Raw genomic sequence first — 20687 nt, forward strand, 5'->3', positions numbered from 1 at the left:
ATTAAGCACATGTGGGATTTACACAGTCGTCTTCCATTATCCGTCGGCCCAATGGGCTGCCGTGCATTTCTGCGCGTTCACACACACACGCTGTATTCGTGCAGGTGTGTGTTTGTTTGCGTGTGTGTTTGTAGGTATTTTTTGCGGTGAGCGAATGCATGCAAAGCACTTCAATTTTCATTCCGTTCGGTTTCACTTACCGGAAATCGCAGCGGTAAAAAAAAAACTGCATTGAACATCAAATACAACAGTTGATGTTCTCTGCAGGTTATTCCATATCACACCAGGGATCGGTCTTGGGGGTCTATTTCATGGCATTTCCAGTGCAGAGCTCTGAGATTGGAAATGAAAAAGCAGCCAAGGACTCCGTTATTATCAGAAAAGCAAAGGGATACTACTGAGGCCCCAGAATTGCATTGCTGTTTAGAATGTGTGTGTGTGTGTGTGTGTGTGTGTGTGTGTGTGTGTGTGTGTGTGTGTGTGTGTGTGTGTGTGTGTGTGTGTGTGTGTGCGTGTGTGTGCTCTGGGAGTTGTCTTGCTGAACGTGGCAAATTCAGATGCACATGCTGATGGAAGCACTGAGATGGTGAGCGTTTCCAAAGTGGCAGTGTGAGAAAGGAAAGATGTCTCGGCTGCAAACGCCTTTGAGCACAGTAGGTTTCCCATTAATTGTCCCTCCTGCCTTGTTGGGGAAAAGAAGACGATGGAGATTAGGGCAAGCACACACTCAGCTCAAAAATACAAGCTCAACTATATGTGTGTGTTAGTTCTTTATACAAAATGTTTTCTATATGGCTCAACATCTACCTTCTTTAGGGTTACTGGTTGACTCGGCATTTGTAAACACAAATTCAAGTGATTCAAATTAAAACGTTTTACTTTTTTTGTTACAAAAACGAAGCCAGTGCTGAAATCCTAGTGGAAAATAATACATTCATGTGACTTATTCATTGCAGCCTACCGGAAAAATGATTTTAAAAAACATACATTTTCATGCAGAATAGATTCATATAAGACGTGTGTATACGGGGCAACCGGCCAATAAAATCAGCGAATGTTTGTCGTCATATTCAACAGATTGTTCTCTCTGCACATATCGCTGCATGTGCATGTGTTGCATCTCAAAGGGTGGCACGGTGTCACGTCCTCTTTTAAAGTCAGCGACGGAGCATTAGCATACTTTTTTTTTTTTTCAAAGACAAATGCAGCAACTGACTCCAGTGCAGTCCTGTGAGTGGTGGCACCGAGTGGAGGCCGAGGCTCACCTCCAAGACGTTTAGTCGGATGAAAGAGACTCCTTGTCTCACGTCCTCTCAAAGGTGCTCCGATGGCTGTGACGAGTTGTTTGAATTTCAAATAAGCCATTGTCCCGAAAGTACCCATTTTTGTCCTTTCTATCACTTACCACTGAGGGACTTAAGCCTCGACAGAAAGAGAGAGATGAGCACTGGGCGATGGGGATTCTCTCTTTTATAAGATTCAAAAGAGGCTAATATCTCTTTACAAATTGCTCTTTTGGTTTCACAGTAATTCAAGAACTGATAATAGCTTTATTTCCTGGAATGAGAAATTTTGCAATGAGGCATAATTACAATGTATTGGTTATTCCCGTACGAGAAGGAACCAATGTGTAATTACTTTCTAGGCCTATTTCGTGGTCTCATCATGTGTGAGGACTGGCGGAGGTATGACATTGAAAATCATTTATTCAACACAGTTACTGTAATTTGCTAACTTTTTCAATCCCATTTCTTTTTCCAACACTCACATCATTATTTTCATTTTCCACCTACAGTTCTCTCTTGATCCCCTTTAATTATCCCTCCCCCTTCCTCCCGGAGTCTGGCAGGATCGCAGTTTTTACCGTCCTTCAAAGCTTCATAAATTGTTTGCCTTTACATCACACAGATCTGAATGCATTATAGCTTTGTGCAAAATGTGGTAATTGCAGCAAAACACACGTTCAGGCAGAAATGGAAATAAAAGATAAGGTATGTATCTCTGGAGGAAGGATGTCAAAGGACAATTAGTCGCAAGTTTAATTTTGGTTTGATTGCATTTTGATTGCATCAGCAATTTTGAACTGATTTTTTAAAATAATTTAAAAGGCTGTTTCTGGTCTTGAATTAGATTGGTCCTGGCTCATGCTGTTTTGTGGAAAAGACAAACTGACCACGAAAAGGACACAATGACATCACACATATGTATCAGCATATTAGTACAGTACAATATCTGCAGCTTTAGGATGTATAATATGTTGCCTGGTGTACCCACAGTGTCATCTGCAGATTGATTGGATCTATTTAAACATTAAGATTGATGTTCTGGGTGAACAGTTACTGGCCAACTGCTCGTTTTCAGGCCCCCGAACAGCTAAATATGAAGCCATTTGCTCCCTGAGGAGGAGTCAAATATTCAAGTCAGAATCAATTTGCCGGCTGTTCGTGGTTGTGTGAGCTCGTGTTTGTGTGTGTATGTGCATGTGTGTGCATGTGTGTGCGTGTGAAATGTCAAGAATCCCACCTTCCCCAGTTTGCACCCATGAAAGCTTTGATGCATTCAGCATATCTGTGCCTGAGCAATTTAGCAAAATAAGAAATGCCCAACAGACTTTTTATTAAACAGATAGCAGGACTTTCTCTCAAAACTTAATCTTAGCAGGAAAGTTAAACTTTTGAGACAGCCGCCTTTTTCCCCCCCTTATTTCCTGGAAGAGTGCCTCTATGAAACATCCTTTCATACCGGCCTGAAGATTGATATGGTGTTCTCTCTGATAGGAAAAAAACTTGACTGTAAATCTCCAAAGATCCCTAACAAGTCCCCTCTCCCCAAGACAAGCACCATAAAACATGAGAGGAAGAAAAGGAGGGAAAAGGAGACGGAATATAGGCCTTGGTGGGATAAAGGGGAGGAATTAAGGAGGCATTTTATGAGAGCTTCCAGACGCAGTTATCACCTTCGAAAGACACAGGCAAAGTTTTCTTTGACCTTGAGCATTCTGCATCTTCTTTCTTTACACCTCTCTTTGCATACGTCTTTGTTTGAGTATGGCATTCAGCTTTCGATTACAAAAAACAGAAAAACGCTACCAAAATCCGCATCGTATTTAGAGGGTGCAGACGGGTATGATGATTAAAAGCAAAGATCTGTATAGTTGTCGTTGACTGTGTGTCGCCTGCGGATCAGAGAAACTGGTGTCACATAAATGTCAGCTTTGTTTCCTCTGCTGTAGCGCTGTAAAGCAGGTTGGAGCGAGAAGTGAAGCGACGGATCCGGTTATCACTGCCTTTATTAGTAGAGCCACTCATCATCTGCGAGGTGTAGAGAGAAATACCGGAGGCAAATGGGAATAATTAGCTCACACTTAGTGGCAGGCTTATTCTTGCTCTCTCCTCCAGGAGAAAGTTGTGGGAAAAGAAACCGTATTTTATAATGGAGTTTAATTTTTTTCTCTCTTTTTTTTCGATGCTATTAAAATGAAAATGTGGCTCTACATACACGGTCCGTTTTCTTTGAAATGCTTTTCAAAGTATTTTTTGAAGGATAGCTGTAGTGGGTATTCTAGAAAAATGTGAACCTCTTTATAGACCAAAGTATTTGTTCTTCGCTCGAGGGGGGGTTTGGGGGGGGGGGGGGGTATACCTCTACGAAACACATGGGGTTTACAGGCAAGAGCTGTCTCCTCGCTGACCCACTTCACACCGGGGCTTAATGAAGTGGGGTTGGTGGAGGTGTCCCACTGAACTTGTGGCAGGTAGAAAAACTGATGAAAAGAAAATCATATCTGTCACAGGAATTTCCACGTCTCCACAAGCCAATTACTATATGGAGTATGGCACACTTTGCATTTTAAGAAGCCAGTGTGTGTGTGTGTGTGTGTGTGGGGGGGGGGGGTACAGAATATACATTAAGCTGTTCAATAAACATTGCATTCTCTCTCTCTCTCTCTCTCTCTCTCTATCTCACACACACACACACACGCAGCTCAAGCCTGCAGATGGGCTGTTGACAGGGAAAAGAGAACAGTCACATCGAGACACAGCCAGCTGAATGTGTTTCCGAAATTTGCACTTTTCTCATTATAAAAGTGTGTCACATGAATGGGCGAACACATGCCAAGGTGCTACACTAATACATACTGTCCCCGGATGGACTGGGAGAGGGGGGAGGAGGGGGAGGGGGGGATGCCATTGGAGAAACTGGGAGATGAAAGGGCAGCCGAAGAGGAGAAGGGAAATAAAGGGATGAAGGGGAATGTGCAAACATGATCGGCTGAAGGTGAGTGAGTCATGACCGAGTCGTAACTTATGCATTCACTCTGCATGCCCAGACAATAAACGCATCCTTAATGTACAAATGTAATTATCTGCCATTCACACACACACACACACACACACACGCTATGTTTACTCACCTGCTGATTTTAATGATGTGAAAGTGTGGAGCTGTGAAAAAGTGCTAGATATGCAGCCAATTTGTGTGCTGCATGCTTACAAAGCACATCATATTACATGCAGCCACACCGCGAGGTGTTGCAATTTATTGAGGCTCTGGCAACAGAGCGATGAGTCACAAAAAACGTCAGCTGTTCCGTGTGATAACAAGCCGAGGTTTCCCCATGTTGAGCTGGAAGAAAATCTTTTTTGGGGGCTCCAAAGTCGTTTCTCACACCTGTAGTTTGGTTCCCCTTGGTCTTTAATTTGTTGTGGGATTCACAAATCAAGTGGTGTAAAGGTTAATTTATTGAACAGTTAGGGTGCATTGTGCCATCTTGCACCATAATAGTGATTATAATACGAATTAATAGTGATCAAAATGAAAATTCACAGCATTCAACCAAAAGACCAACTCCCTATTCATGGACCGTCAAATAGCTACAAGTTACGTAACAGTTTCTTGTGTAAATTTGGAAAACTAAAAATAGCATTTCATCAAGGGAGCCAGAATGCGTGGAAATTTCCATACACAATTTTTCTTTCTTTTTTTTTATTATTAACCTGTAACTCATTAATGGTGAATGAACCATCATATTTTCAATATAGCTTTTTTTTACTGGCTGACTTAATACCTTCCCTCAGAATAAAAATGTCACTTTTAATTTAAAAGAAACACCACCTCTTTGACCTTCTCTGTGTGCAGCCTCTCTCTGTCTCACTTCTCCTTTTCAAAGATGTTACCTTTCTTCTCATCCTGAGTTTTTTTTTTTTTTTTTTTAAGCTGACTTATCCCCTCTCTGTTCTGTCCCTTTCTGAATGATACTCTTTAGAAACGGAGAGCCTTGCCACTCTGGTGTTGACGCCGTTATCTGCTCGGTCATGGCTACATTCAGGGAAACCTCAGAACGGCCTCTGAGCCAACAGTCATCAGCCTTCATAATAAAATGAGCAATATTTCTCACGCCGCTGGGTTTTTGAATATCTAACTGCATCTGTGTTGGCTGGTACTCGCTGTTAGTTTTGCTGGGATTGAGGAAATCGAATGTATGAGACACAACTCCCTCTCTCTCTCTCGCCTTAACTGTTAGCTCTGTGCACATCTGCAGCAAAATAGATGGATGTGTATTGACCATTTGTTGCAGAAACAAATCAAACGTTGCTTTCTGTGTCTCTTGTCGTGTGCACTGAGATGCAGATTAAGGCTAAATGAGCAAAACATACAGTCATATATTCAGTAAGTAGTTATTTTTGTGACTCAAATGTATCACCATTTGTTGCACATTCACACATTCAGGGCTGTAATCGCCTCTAATGGCTGTCAGGCAGCTGCAGCAGCTTCACAGACAAATGGCAAAGGATTCCTCTCCTATACTCTCTCCGGTGTCCAACCTTTCACTGGCCTAGAAGGAGAAACGGGAGGTTACATCACTGGTAAAGAGGGGAAAGAGTCTTTGTTCATTTAATAGAAAAATCCTTTACATTACGTGTGTGTGTGTGTGTGTGTGTGTGTGTGTGTGTGTGTGTGTGTGTGTGTGTGTGTGTGTGTGTGTGTGTGTGTGTGTGTGTGTGTGTGTGTGGTCTAGTATCAGCTCTACGGTCTATCACAAAATCATTTGTTATACAGGTTTTGTTCATTTGATTAGATAAACAAAATATTTTTTGTATTTTGACTGTATTACAGCATCCTTACCAGTTATATCACAATTTCACGGTTATATACAACACCTTTCATGTTTTTTTTTTTGTTTTTTTTAAATCCACCCTTCCAGGGGGATCAGTATGATCCTGCTTTCTGGCATCTAAACTATCCCAATCTCTGCCTCTAACTACTGGAGAATACAAAAATATGCAGAAACGATACTTAAAACGTGATTGGATTACTAAATCCAGACTCTAATCTGAATGATCGGAATGGGAAACCGTGAATCCTATTTTATTATCCGTGCAGATTGACAGAAAGTTTTGATATTATTATTTATTCAATCAACTTACTTCACATTTCTACGACGATTTCTATGACTTTTTTCTCGTAATATTACGACTTTATTCTCATAATATCATGACTTTTATTCTCGTAATGTTACAACTTTATTCTCGTAGACCTAATATTATGACTTTTTTCTTGTAATATTATGACTTTTTTCTTGTAATATTATGACTTTTTTTCCCGTAATGTTACAACTTTATTCTCGTAGACCTAATATTATGACTTTATTCTCGTAATATTATGACTTTATCTCGTAATATTATGACTTTTTTCTCGTAATGTTACGACTTTATTCTCGTAGACCTAATATTATGACTTTATCTCGTAATATTATGACTTTTTTCTCGTAATGTTACGACTTTATTCTCGTAGACCTAATATTATGACTTTATTCTCGTAATTTAAAAAATATATATATATTTTTTCTCTTAGTCTGGCCCTAATACTCCGTCGTACATTTCAGTGAGGCCCTCTCATTCGAAAATGCAGATGCAATGTCGTCGTAAGACCAAGAAGTCTCTATCCACTCAAGTTAGTCTCACACTGTTGCAGAGAGAGAAGGGAGAAAGCTGCATCCCGACAGCCAGCAACAGTAAATGTTTTTCTCTGACATTTGCCTGCTCACACCTCCTTGCCCAAAGCAAATAAGACAACAGTTGAAAAGAAGCATTGTTTAACGTGTACACATTCACAGGTTAGTGGAGCTGCCTGTGTCGACAGAATGAGGTCTGCGAAGGGGGGAGGAGGAGGAGGGAGAGCGACTGACAGACAGAAATAGCAAAGAGAATCTATTCTCCATCTAGAACACTGCGAATTATCTATTCTGCGTCTTAGTTCATTCTTGTGTGTATTTGCGTGCATGCATACAGAGACCCATCTCCTCTGGACGGGTCTCACCATTAACCGAGCTGACGGTGCGTTAAACTCTATCTCATTCGGTGGTCTTGCATTTGACGGCGACGTGCACTCGTACACACCGACACGCGTAGAAACAGGAATGGACTGTCACCGCCGCTGAGCCCAAAGATATGTCATGTGCTCATATCAACGCGTCGCGCCTGCTCAGGCTCGGTACACGGCCTGCAGAGATAACCGGCGTTGCGAGGGGAACGGCAGAGGGACAGAACAAATGCAATAATAAACGAGAGAGAGAGAGAGCAGCTGTCGTTTAGCCAAACTGATTACAACTCTACTGCCGTTTACTGTAGGTGTTTAGCGTGGAAGCGGCGGGGCTATCCATCCCTCGGCGGAGCAAATGACATGAGATAGTGTGCTCGCTGACATTTCTCCACATTTGTCAGGTTTGTGGATCGTCGCGGCAATTGCAGGCACAGATGCCGTGGAAAAGGAATGCAGCTTACGTGCCAAACACCTCCTTTACAGTCACATCGAGGGCTACAGGCGTTTTACCAGAGACTGACAAATTACAGCCGTAAGTGGGGAGAAACAGTTGTACTGTTGCAGTCGCCATTGATTCAATCAATCAGATGTAGGACTCCAAGTCGGGGCAAAGCGATGGATTTACAGTTACTGTGGAGCTCTTTTCAGAGTTAAATGCTATGGTCTCCTGCATAGAAATTGACCAATGGGAGCCATTACTTCGGAAGGCTCCCATTGGCTCGAATCCTTTATCCAATCCAAGGGTTTTGTTGGGGGGTCTGTCTCAGAGGCTCAACTGATTTTCAGAATGAAGACCATAGCTTTAATTTACTTTTAATATCTATAAAGTTACATAAAGTTGGAATAATTTGCAAATGTCTTGTCTTTTATAGTGCCAAAGAAATCTTATGCATGAATTCAATCACCTGGTTAATTGTGACACATAATGTAATTATTGAACCTGGTCAAAAGTGATTACTGATGCATTTAAATATGAATAAACAGAGGATTGTGTCTGAAAACAAAATATTCCAAATTCATGGGCAACAGTGTATATAAATATTTATTTTTTAAATTATTTTTCAAATTTTTGATAAAGAATATAAACTAAGGTTTGCATTGTTTGAGAAAAAAAGGTTGTCTTGTGTGGGTTATAGGAAGGGTTTGGGAAAGAATCTCTGGAAAGGACTTTTTGAAATGCAGGTTTAAAGCTTTAAAAAGCTCTTGTAGCGTTTCTCACCGTTCAGCCAGCAGGTTTTTAAAGTACTCTACAAACAGACTGTCTAATGGCCTTTACTCCTCAAATCTTTGTAGAGAGATTACAAAATGAGGCTGTTTCACTTTTGATATGATTATGAAATAACAATATTCTTTCATGTGGCGTCACATGAAAGAAGATATAAACAAATGTCCTCAAATAATCATCAATAATCTTTCAGTCTGAAACACACACACACACACACACACACACACTGTTCTCCGAGTCACTTTGATGGAGAGCTGCTCATAGTAATCAAGGTTTGAAGAAAGGTGTTGAACTTGCATGAAGCTCCTGAGCAGCCATTGCCACGGAAACACAATGAAGAAATGTTTTTTGTGGGGTATCCTCTGGCCACGAATCACGTCGTGTTCGAGGTGTTACCTAGTTCTCAAATATCGCTCCCACTGTGTCACAGATATGGAGTCGAAAGTCCACTTTGAAGACCACGAGTATGTTTCAAGAACCCATCCAATTTCAACAAAATCCATTCTAACTCTCACATCTTGGCAAATTCTCATTACGCCTTTTTCTCAGCCTGTTATTGCAGTATTGATTTCCATTCCCGTTATGTCTTTTGGAAGATTACATTTTCATATAAGTAAAATATCTGCAAGCAGAGGAGACTGTATGAGAATGGTTCATCGTAGACGAGTGCTGATGTGCACAGATTCTCAGATTTTAAATTCAGTTTCGAGGCGATGCGATTTTTGATTGTTTGTGCATTTCAATCTGTTCATACATACTTTTACTTACACAACACCAATTTGTTTTTAATATATCAATGTAGAAATGAACAATGGAAATGAGCTTTAAACATTTTGGAATTCTGGCAATAAATTCAGTAATTATACAATACCACCATTTTAGCATTTCAAAGTGAGTTGGCAAAATTGTATAGTATGCCAAAATCTGAATCTTAATTGTTAAGCTTCATACAAAAGAGGGACAGAAAAATAATCACATTACACTGATCCCTCTTTTCCATTTTGCAGTTTCCTGCATTCGTTAATGTCTCTCAAAGTGCCTCCTCTGTCTCTCGATATCTCCGTCTATTTAACTGTGTGTGTAACGTTTCTATTTCGTCCTGTTCACTAACTCCCTGTCTCTGTCTGCCTCTTTTTTCCAGCTTTAAGGGACAACAGGATCGAGCTGGTGCATGCATCGTGGTCAGAGTTGACCATCAGCATCAGTGATGTCACGCTGACGGACGAAGGCATGTACACCTGTTCTCTCTTCACCATGCCTGTGAGAACAGCCAAAGCCTACCTTACTGTTCTAGGTAAGTACCTCTTTAAGACCTAGGGTGGTTTGATTCCTGCTTAAAGGCTTGTTAACGGTTACAGCCGGGGAGAGCAGCCTGGGATAACGGAGTTTGTCGGTGCACACACATTCCCTTCCCTGGTTCCCAGAATAACTTTGAACAGAAGATGTTACTTTCAGCTGTGGAAGAAACGAGCGATGAGAAAGGTGATCGATTTCCTGTGTCTGCATTGCATTATGGTCGATGACGTTAACGTTTGTGGTATTGTGCATGTTGGCTTACTGAGCCTTCGTCCATGTTTCACCTGGGCTTTACCTGCCATGACGGGTTAAAATGTCTGTTGTCCTTTTTAGTGTATGAGTTTAAGACATTTACCAAACATAAGATGGGTCCAAAAATGTATAGTAGTACTACGATAGCTGTAGTTTAGGTGGACAGTCTTTGTTCATTTAATAGAAAAATCCTTTACATTACGTGTGTGTGTGTGTGTGTGTGTGTGTGTGTGTGTGTGTGTGTGTGTGTGTGTGTGTGTGTGTGTGTGTGTGTGTGTGTGTGTGTGTGTGTGTGTGTGTGTGTGTTTTTTTTTTTTTTTTAACAATACAACACTTTAAACATTTATGCAATTCATTTATTATTATTACATGTGCAACCTCGGTTTAGGTTAAGCTTTGAGGGCTTCTTGTTCAGTTTTTTTTTGTTTTGTTTGTTTGTTTTTGTGTTTTTCTCGAAGACAAACAAAGATGAACAAATTGCCCGTGGTTACAAATAGCCTGTTGATTATGGCAGCATCTGGAGAGAAATGAAAACGTTCTGTCGGGGCCCTCTAGTAATGTTTGTGTTGTGATCATCACCCCACAACAACATTGTCTCATTTCCTGCCACCGGGCTTATTATCTTGCCAATTAGTTTTCGCTAATGTTAATAGATGTCCTAGTGCACTTCAGGACCATTAGCTGGCTCTCCGTGTTAACTGGCATTCAGAGAATTAGAGACATTAAAGGCTACTGTCAATAAGGATATGGAGAAAATTATTTTGCAATACTGCACAATAGTTAATGGTGCAAGCAGTGAAAACAGTAGGGCAATTTAATAAACATACAAAATGTCCTGGGAATGGCCTGGTTTATCTGCCTCCGTTTCAGGACAGTGAGTGCTGTGATTGAAAACATTGAAGTGGGCTCATGACCCACACACACACACACACACAACCAAAAAAATACTTGTAGCTGATTGGATAAACCATCTGTCAATTAAACTCTTCATGAAGCGATTCGGGAGCAGAGCTAAAAACACCTTCTCCCCTTTGAGAAAAGCCTTCAGTAATGTTCTTTGCTCTTCTTTGAATGAAGAAATCCCCTCCAGCTCTGATATAAGCCGTCCACCAGCTTACTGGACACAAACGCATCACTTGAAGCCTGACAAGATGGATTTTTGTGTGATACGTGATCCTTCGATTCTCACACATTTCTTGACATGGCTAGAAACCAGCCGACGTGTACATTTGAACACAATCACTACGCTAACAGAGGGGAAGTTTAGCAGGTATATTTGGACTTTAGCATTTTAGTTTAGCATTCTAGCATTTGTAAATCAAACTAAGCACAAAGTACACGTGAGAAATGTCGTTAGTATTTCCGGTATTTGGTCATGATACCAATCTACCGGACAAATTATAATTTTGATCTGATGATGGGGAAAGATGTAAAGGTTCAGAGGTCCCCAAAGTTATTACATTTTATTCTGAGAGCCACATGAACGTGTGAAACATCCACTGGTGCTCAATGTCTGTACACAATTGCATGGCAGTCCATCCAATATATATTTAACCTGGACCGATGTGGACAGACTGACATTGCCATCCCAAGAGCCATGTCAATAGCTTGGCTCCATGACTTATTCAATTATAATGAATAAACATTGTGCATACATGCTTTATAAAAATGTGTAGATTAGCATAAAGCAATGTGATCAAATTCGACCACAGGAATGCTCAGTGAACAGGAAGTTTTCACCACATGACCACTTCTCTTTCACTCATGCACACACACACGAATACACCACAGCACATAAAAATACATGACTCACATAGAACGCACACGTCCTCAACGCTCACACACACACACACACACACACACACAGACGGAGGGCAGGATTAGCCGCCTCTAGCCACCCAAGGGGAACGTGACTGCATAAGACGAACATTGTATTTGATCTGGTCTCATTCAAGTCTTGGAGGGGAAAAAACCATCAAACGCTTTTCTGAGTTAAGCCACACTTACTCATTAACATGCACACATAACACAGTGCTTAGTTAGATGTGGAGGCACTTCACACGTTTGAAACCACAAATGGGCGTAGGAACACGTACGCAGACGTAGTGTATCTACCAAGCGGCAGCCATTGTTGGGACTGTGGATGTGGCCTGTTTGTTCAGAAGGATGGTGTGTACAGACAATAGGAGTCTGGTAATAAACCTGACAGAGGCTGATGAGACAGACAAGGTCAGAGTCAATGGCATTGACTGACAGACCTTTCAGACTTCCAGCCTGAGGCAGACTTATTGCTCATTGACATTAGAAGGGCAGACTCCACACACACTTAAAACACTCATTATGGGAAAGGCCAGTAATTAACATTTTCTGTACAACCTCGTGGTCTCCTCTGTGACCACGAGCCTTTTGCTTACTTACACACACACATACAAAAAAAAACATATTTTTCAATTTGCACCTTGGTCTATTGAGCTGGGATATTTTTAGTTTTCCGTTGTCGTGCTGTTTCTATAGTAAAGAAAAACAGCAGTGAGATCTAAATCTTCAAATCTGTGAGCATCTCAAACAAAACCCCTATGTATCAATCGAGATCTATGGAGAGTTTTATGCTCTTGTATTTTTTTGTATATGAAAAAAATCACACCCACAAAGCATGGTAAACAAGGCAGGGTCCGTGATTCAAGTTGCCACAGACCCCTGACACACTGAGGATAGTCCACACACGTTGACAGTCAGGCCGGGAGCACGAGGCCCTTTCCCCGGCAGTGTGAACCGGGCCTAATACCTGGCTTAAACATAACCACTTTATTACCATAACACCTGAACGTTGGGGGAAAGAAAGTCTCCTTGTTCTGGCTGCTAGATGCCCCTAGAGGCATGTTAGAAAATATGTTACTTTGTAATTTGGGAGAACCGACCCTTAAAGGCGAGGGCGCTTCAGTGATTAGATAGACCATCCGCCGCTGTGTCAGCAAGAACCCTCCCTGATGTGTTCTCATGCAGGACACCGCTCAGCGAAGCCGCTCTGTAGTCTGCTCACTAAACCGCCCCGCAGGAGCACAAGCTGGAGGAGAATTTCCAATAAGGCATAACAATATTATTGTTCCGTAATGACATACTGCTGTGCGAGAATTGGTTCCATCGCTGTGGTTTCCCGTTGCATCCTTCAGGTGTGCCAGAGAAGCCGGAGATCGATGGCCTGACGAAGCCCGCCCTGGAGGGAGACCACATCACTCTGACCTGCATGACTCAGGGCAGCAAGCCCGCCGCCGACCTGCGCTGGTTCAGGAATGAAAAGGAGGTCAAAGGTACGTTCATCTGCATGTACGACCGCATCGCTGCCGGTACACAAACACAGTGTGTGTAATGATGTCAAGAGCTTCACCTTTTTGCTATTTCAAACGTTTTTAAGAACAAAATCATTAATTGCACTACGTATTTACATACAATAAAGAAAGTCAATCACTCTGTGCTATTAGCGATGTTGCTATGGCGACAACTATTGATGGATTTGCTGATATTTCCAATACAAAGCTATAGTTTCCCTTTAGGTTAAATTATAATTAGGTCCAACAATCTCCACTGTCTTGTCAGACACTAAAAAATATCGATCCTCGCACCTCAGCGAGGCTCAGACCAAGCTTTGTAATAAACGGAAAACAAATGTGCCAGAAAGTATGAATTTGTCTTTTAGAGTTTTGCTGCAAGACTTTTTCCATAAAAAAAACGGCACCATGAAGCTGCTGCAGCGGATCTCAGCAGTGTATTTTTGTTCCGAACAAGTTGTTTCTAATAGAGCAGATTCAGCGTGTGTCCTCTGGCCTGAGACCGATACATTAACCTCCCTTGTTATCAGAGGCCTGTTCTAAATCACACTGACTGGACTACACACCTCATTTCCACCCAGCCCCGGCTCGGTTCTACTTGGTGAACCATACACTTTGTAATTGTTTGAACAGGAGAGAGAGAGAGAGAGAGAGAGAGACATAGAGAGGGGAAGAGAGAGAGAGAGAGAGAGAGAGAGAATGAGGGAAAAAAGAATGATGAGATGAGGTTGTTGAGGAAGAGATGTGGCTCTGTATCAAATGAAATGCAGAACCCAGCGGGACGGACTGTCACAGATCATCAGCACGGTTCAGGACCTGTTATACAAAGGTCTTTATGCTGTAGATTAGAAGTAGATTAAAGGTAGATAACAAAATGCAAATCAGCCTCTTCTAATTCATATGACTGCGAGTGTAAACAAAGAGGTGGGATTGAGATTTACAGGTTTACGTTTCCTATTAGAGCTGCCAAAAACAACGCAGGTTTGAAACGACGCCGTCAACAGAATAATAAGCGGCTCCAGAGATATTTAAAGTAAAATTGCATTAAGGATGCAAAACACAGAGATTCAAGAGTTAATTTCATTGCTTATACAAAGGATTAATAAACCATAAACATCTTCTTTTTTTTTTGCCAAAGCATGCATAATGTTTCTAATTAACTTATGCATATTAATACTTTGAACATCGACTTGGTCTGTTCTATCTGGCGCACATTTATTGCTGTTCTTGTTCTTAAACAATATTTTAAAGATCTAAGCAAAGAATGAGCATGCTCCTGATGCTCATTGACACCGAAGAAACCTCACATTTAACTTACAGTACAATATTCCTTATTAGGAAACACTTGTATGTATCTTAAATACTGAGAAAAAGTAGTTCCTCCTTTTTTATCAAACTGTCGCCATGTTTTGGTGATGTATTATCGTAGTTCACTCCACTTTATATTTCCTCTTGTTGCCCCTTTGAGGAACATGAAGCTTATAGAAGAGGAATATTCACTAATTAGCTGAGTGAGTATTTTTTCCTCACAGGCTTATTGTGTCTCTACGGGTGATTATTGCTTCTCCCAGTGGCCCACTACAGAGAGAGGAGCTCCCGTAAGGCAAATGGAAAACGTAGCCAGGACATAATGTTCTTTTAATTTACCACAGAAAGTTAACAGGTATTCAGGGATATCCTTGGTGGTTTGAAGTGAAGGTAGTCTCAGGGGGATACGCCTTCTCATTAAGGTCAGACGCTATAATTCTCCCCTCAACTTGGCACGCTGTTCCCTTTAATTTGGGTTCTCCTGCAATGTTATATCAGTGTGTTATTCACTGTGACAAGGTTGTAGTTGTGTCCAGAAAGGACAGGAATAATGGGTCGAGGTTTTCTCTCGTATTCTCTTCTGCATATTCCTTATAATACGGTTAAAAACGAATAATATATGAGGCGGTTTTTGAATATATCATTAAAGAAACTCAGCCTTATGTAGTCATTGTTTTCTTTTCATAAAACAAATGTTGATGTCCCAAAACAGAAAGCAGAACCTCGAGACGTTAAACAACCGTCAGATTTTAAGATTCTAGTCAGATCTGCTATTGGACTCGTGGAGAATTTCGATCAGTGACGTTTCGTCCCTCACTGAATTCACAGAACAGCTCGGTGTCTGCCATTACACCCTTTCTAGCCCGGCTTAAGCCCAGACAGCTCAGATTGCTATCTTGCATTAAGGTTTCCCAGGGTCCAGATAAGCAGGCAGATATGCCCCAAATCAATGCTGCTTCTGCACACCCTTTTAAACAGATTTCGTGGAATCTTTCCATTTCATTAACTGTAGTTGTGAGATGATATTGTATTTGTCTCGTCACATTTATTCAGACTTTCTTCAGATCGTTGGCTGCACTATTAAACAAAGAAAAAAAAAAAAAGCTGCGTTAATCACACACGCGATGAAGCTTGACAAGAGTGAAAACACAAATGATCGCCTCCAATCAAACCTTGTCACCGTGATCATTTTCATAACATCGTAGACGTTGTTGGAGAAACACACATTCGTCCCCTGATTAACGCCCCGTCTTTCCTGTTGAGTAGGTGTCTGGTTTTAATTAGCAGCACGTCGCTCAGAGTGAGGCATTCGACGAACCTATTCAGGACGTTATCAGTTCAGTTCTCCAGATTATGATTGATACACATTTGACTTCTTTGTCACACCATCGGTGCATTTCTGCTGCTTCTTGTATTGATAAGAAGGTGTGAATTATAATCCAGTCAGTGTAACTTGTTATATATCTCACTAATAGAGAGTTTGCTTGGGAGACACTCTCCAATAGTTTGACCTTTTTTATGTTTTTCCACATTGAAAACCGCCAATATAAATAAACATGAAAAAAAAGAAGACAAAAAGCGATGCAGGTTGACACACGATGTATGGACGTGTAGGTGTGTGTGTGCGAGTGCACTTGAAGTGTATCATCCTGACAGGATCAGGGTGTGTTCAATGTGAAAAAGCCATCTGATTGTGGGCGACCATGCTGGGAATAAATGACAATTGTGACATATTGGTGTGGGATCTGGGGGAATAGAGAAGATTATATTACCGGCAAAGCCACTGGAGCAGTCCATCACCCATTCGCATGCAGTTAACGGACACCCTATGCTAAGTGTGTGTGTGTGTATATGTGTGTGTGAGAGCAAAACAGACAGATGGAGCAGACAGCATGCATGTAAGGACACAAGACTGTGTGTGTGTGTGTGTGTGTGTGTGTGTGTGTGTGTGTGTGGGGCAGAATCCAATATTCTTATTTCTCAGTCACTTTGTCCCTCAGATCCCCTCAGTCCCCACCCAGTAATGATATATTTCTATCTCAGTTACACACCCGAACCCAGAGAGACCTCTGCCAATATCACCACATGTAGCACTTGTTTACACACCACTGAACCAGAGGGAGCTGTGTGGAGACCGAGCGAGGAGGAGATGAAATGAATATTTATTTCAGATAAGGGTGGGGATGTTCGCTATCGGACTAGTAATATCGTACTCCCTGACCTAAACTGTAGAGGTTATTGCTTCATCATGTTACGCGATAACACTATTCCAACGGGGCTTAAGGAGGGAGAGAGAAAAAAAAACACACAAAGATTTTGATTTAAGTTCACTCGCGGTCACATTTCCTATTCTGTTGTCAAACTTGTTCGTCAAGGACAGGGAACTATTGCCGCAGACACAAGTTGCACTATTTTAAGCCGTTTCCTGCCAACTTTTGTCCGCCTGCACCGAAGAGTTGAACAGCGACTGAACAGCCTTTTTTTAAAATAGTGCTGGCTATTTCTTCATTTATGAGGAACTGTCCTTGACGACTGTGAGATCAGAAGAAGGTGGCCATCATTATTCTAAGGTTTGCTCTGGGAAGAGTGAACAGGCGATAGCTCCTGGAGCTTATCCCAACCAAGACCAAGTTAGGTTGATGTGACACTGTGAACACTAAAATATGAATTAAGTTCAGGTATTTAAAGTCGTTTTCCAGTTAAAGGAAAACTACATTTTCACTCGGGCTTGGTCAACGTTGCGTGCTACTTAAAAAGTCTGTGTTTGGACTACATTTATGCTACCCGGCTCCCTGGGGTGCTGTGGATCAATGACCATTAAAGATGTAATTTCAAGATGGCTCCTGCAAGTCACCGTGGCATGAATAAAAGATGTCTCGGAAGAAGTCACACACACAAAAAAAAAATCTTCACCCTCTACATCCTGTATACATGCATATATGCAGTGCTTGAACACCGCCATGTAAGTGCCCGAAATGTGCTCTGTTGAAATGCGTTAGAATGCTATATAAATTAACATCGAGGCGCTGGGTGCAGATGAAGTGGTTTTATGTTGTTTTACATCTCTTTAAATAAATGCTTTTGAAATCTTTAACCACGAGATGGGTTGAGTGAAGAGCAGAAAACTAATGAGCAGTGAACATGAATATCTCATGCAACATCTCTACTCAATTTCTTTCTTTAAACTTGCATCACCTTGATGAAATATGCCTCCGTATTTATATATGAGCACTGTGGTAACAGGAGAGAGTTTGAAAGGCCGAAGCACAAACACCTACAGACCTCTCTCCTTCAGAGCCATTGAAAACCTGTTCTCGAATCTGCAGTAGACGTTTCTTAGCTGTGACTGCTCAGGGGGTTTCATGTCAGAAAGGACATGATGACGGGTCTGCCAGGCACTGATAGAAACCCCACGGTACTCCCCTGTAAGAGTCACCCTTCAGTTAAGGGCAGGGTCGAGCTGGTAAGAAGTCTCGGCCAACGGGCCCGGCTCCCTGAACGCTGCACGGTAGCCGGAGGATGTGAGAAGAAGGTGGATCTCATCGCCGCGCCTCACTGGAGCTGCAGCCTGCCGTGTATTAGTGCACTTGTTTTAAAGTTGAACCTATTGCAGCTCATCTGACAGGCAAAGGTCATGGTAATCTTTGAAAGCTTTATAGTAGGCAAGTGGACTTGCTTCAGGCGTTTGGAGGCAAGTCTCTGAGGCTTCTTGCAGACTAGCTAGTTATCTGGGAACATATTATTTTCTAATTTCTAATTTCTTAATTACATCACCCGCATGCGATTTTGCAGGCAAATTGTTTTAAATCTGAGATGGGATTCACTTCAGGGTGTGTTGAGTCAGCGTCCTGGACCCCCGCTGCCAGGATTAGTCAGCTCTGTTGCTGTTGTTGTTGATTCTTCCATCACCAAAGCAGCCGCCTTCAGTGTCTCTCGTGTGCCCCACCATCTTTATCACTCGGGTGTTCCCTCTCTCCCCCGGGAAAACGGCGTAAAGAGGGTCAGATTCTCACACTTTTCTACGCTTGTCATTTCCATTTCTAATCCTCCGAGGCTTCGTCTTGGCCCACGGCAACGATGCGGAGCGGCACTCGCCTCACAGCCAAATACTGCTACAGGTGAACGTGATAGGATGGTGTGCATTTAAAAAATATATAGCCACTTCAAATTGCACATGGTGAGAGAGACCACAAGTAATTTAGATTGTCTCAAAGTGTAAGAGAGCTGAAAGCCAAGGGATGTAATAACAGCATGATGTAAAAGGGCAGTGTTAGATAATACACATGGGCTGTGTATTTAATGATTAACTTAATGTATGTTTATTCATGATGCTCAAGAGCTTAAAGAAGATGTATTATTTTTAATTTGCTTGCCCTGTTAAAAAGGCAATATAAAGAGAATTCAAGCTGGGGTTTCTCTCTTCTGTAGAAACTCTAATCAAAAGTCATTATATACGTATGAATGCGCTACACAGTGATGTGGCCTATATCCTGCAGATGTTGAATACATACATGACATATAAATATTACATGAAACTGTTGTTGGGATACGTTCGAAATTACATAGACGGGCTGCAAAGTTGAAAGAACACGTTCCATTTTCCAGCATTTTTGAATATTTCCAACAACTCTCTCCATCAAAAATATATTTTTTTTTAACAGATTAGAGCGGCCAGATGACTTTTTTGATTGACAACGCTGAGCTGTAGCAGCTCGATGTCAGCTGCTCCTTTCAGCTGCACTTAAAATGTGCTAAGATATTTATAGACCAATTATATAGTACCATCTCTAAGCCACACACACACACACACATGCATAGACATACACTCACACAAGCAATGAGTGCATGCAGATTGACAGTTTAACAACGGGGTATTACTGTTAGACAACTGTCATTATGTTCTCAATGTGGAAGAAGACTTCGGACCGAATAATGATATTAATGAACTTGCGAGCGTGTTTTTGTAGTCCTCTTATCGTGAATCACAAAGATGCCGTCCAGTCCGTTAGACTCTAAATGGGTCTTGACACGAAAAGCGGTATTACTTTTTTTCAGAGCGGAGCTTCTTCTGTCTTAGAAATATGAACTAACTTTCAGGATGATCTTGTGGGAACATTATGGTGAGTTGCTTCAGGGGCACTGATGAGTGTCAATCCCATTGATTGAAGTACTTAAGGCATAACATATGAGCACAATCCAACTGCACAATTTAGGCTGATTCGTTGAGTTTATTCAGACCAAGTATTTTTAATTGACATACTTTAAAAAAAAAAAAAAACACACTGCAAGTTATTATGTGCTTTTCAAACTGCTGCCAAGACAAAAATATGTGATTGGAAACAGCTGCGAAATAAATACATATTTTCTTAAAAATTGAAATTGAGTGATTATATTTTTTCAGTGACGTCCATGTGTAATTGAACCACAAACTACTCATAAAGCGCTATACAAACCTATACAATAACATAATAATAATATATTAACAGGAGAATAGAGGAAACAGCCGTAAAGAAGGATACGTTAACTTTGAAAACAGCATATCTGTAGGAGGAACCTTCTGGAGACACGACGAGATGAACTGATAGAGAGACAAAGAGGCAGGGAGAACCTATGAGGACGTGGAATAACTAATAGAAACACTAGGTGAGTGTTTGCAACTGCTAAAGCATGTCCCATCTCTCCAGACCGCTACTCTTTCGTGCTCTCTCTTGTCTCCTTCTATTTGTTCTTTGTGAAGAAACCCTCCCCTCCCTTTCTCTATTTGTCTGGGTGGATGCTGCTAACGCTGCAGACCTGTCAGTCATTTATCTTTTGGGGAAGGCGGGCTCATCGCCTCGGTTGGAGGGGAGTGACTGAGCGGGAATAGTTGATTGGCAGTATGTAGAGGGACAGGAGACATCGAGGTGGAATGCTTAGAAAGTGGAGAAGATGAACGCAGAGGAGGGAAGGATGCGGAG

The 20687-nt window shown here is 41.5% G+C and overlaps 1 protein-coding gene across 3 annotated transcripts in view; it reads left to right on the forward strand.

Annotated features, from left to right (window-relative positions):
• cadm2a (cell adhesion molecule 2a) overlaps positions 1–20687 on the forward strand; it is a 184121-nt gene that overhangs the window by 138029 nt on the left and 25405 nt on the right. For all 3 annotated transcript variants that reach the window (XM_084029703.1, XM_084029705.1, XM_084029704.1), the window contains 2 exons: positions 9690–9842; positions 13267–13404. In XM_084029703.1, the coding sequence (XP_083885829.1) occupies positions 9690–9842; positions 13267–13404 (291 nt within the window). The remainder of the gene's footprint in view (positions 1–9689; positions 9843–13266; positions 13405–20687) is intronic.

The sequence above is a fragment of the Eutrigla gurnardus genome, assembly GCF_963514095.1.
Source record: "Eutrigla gurnardus genome assembly, chromosome: 15".
NCBI classification, from domain to species: Eukaryota; Metazoa; Chordata; class Actinopteri; order Perciformes; family Triglidae; genus Eutrigla; species Eutrigla gurnardus.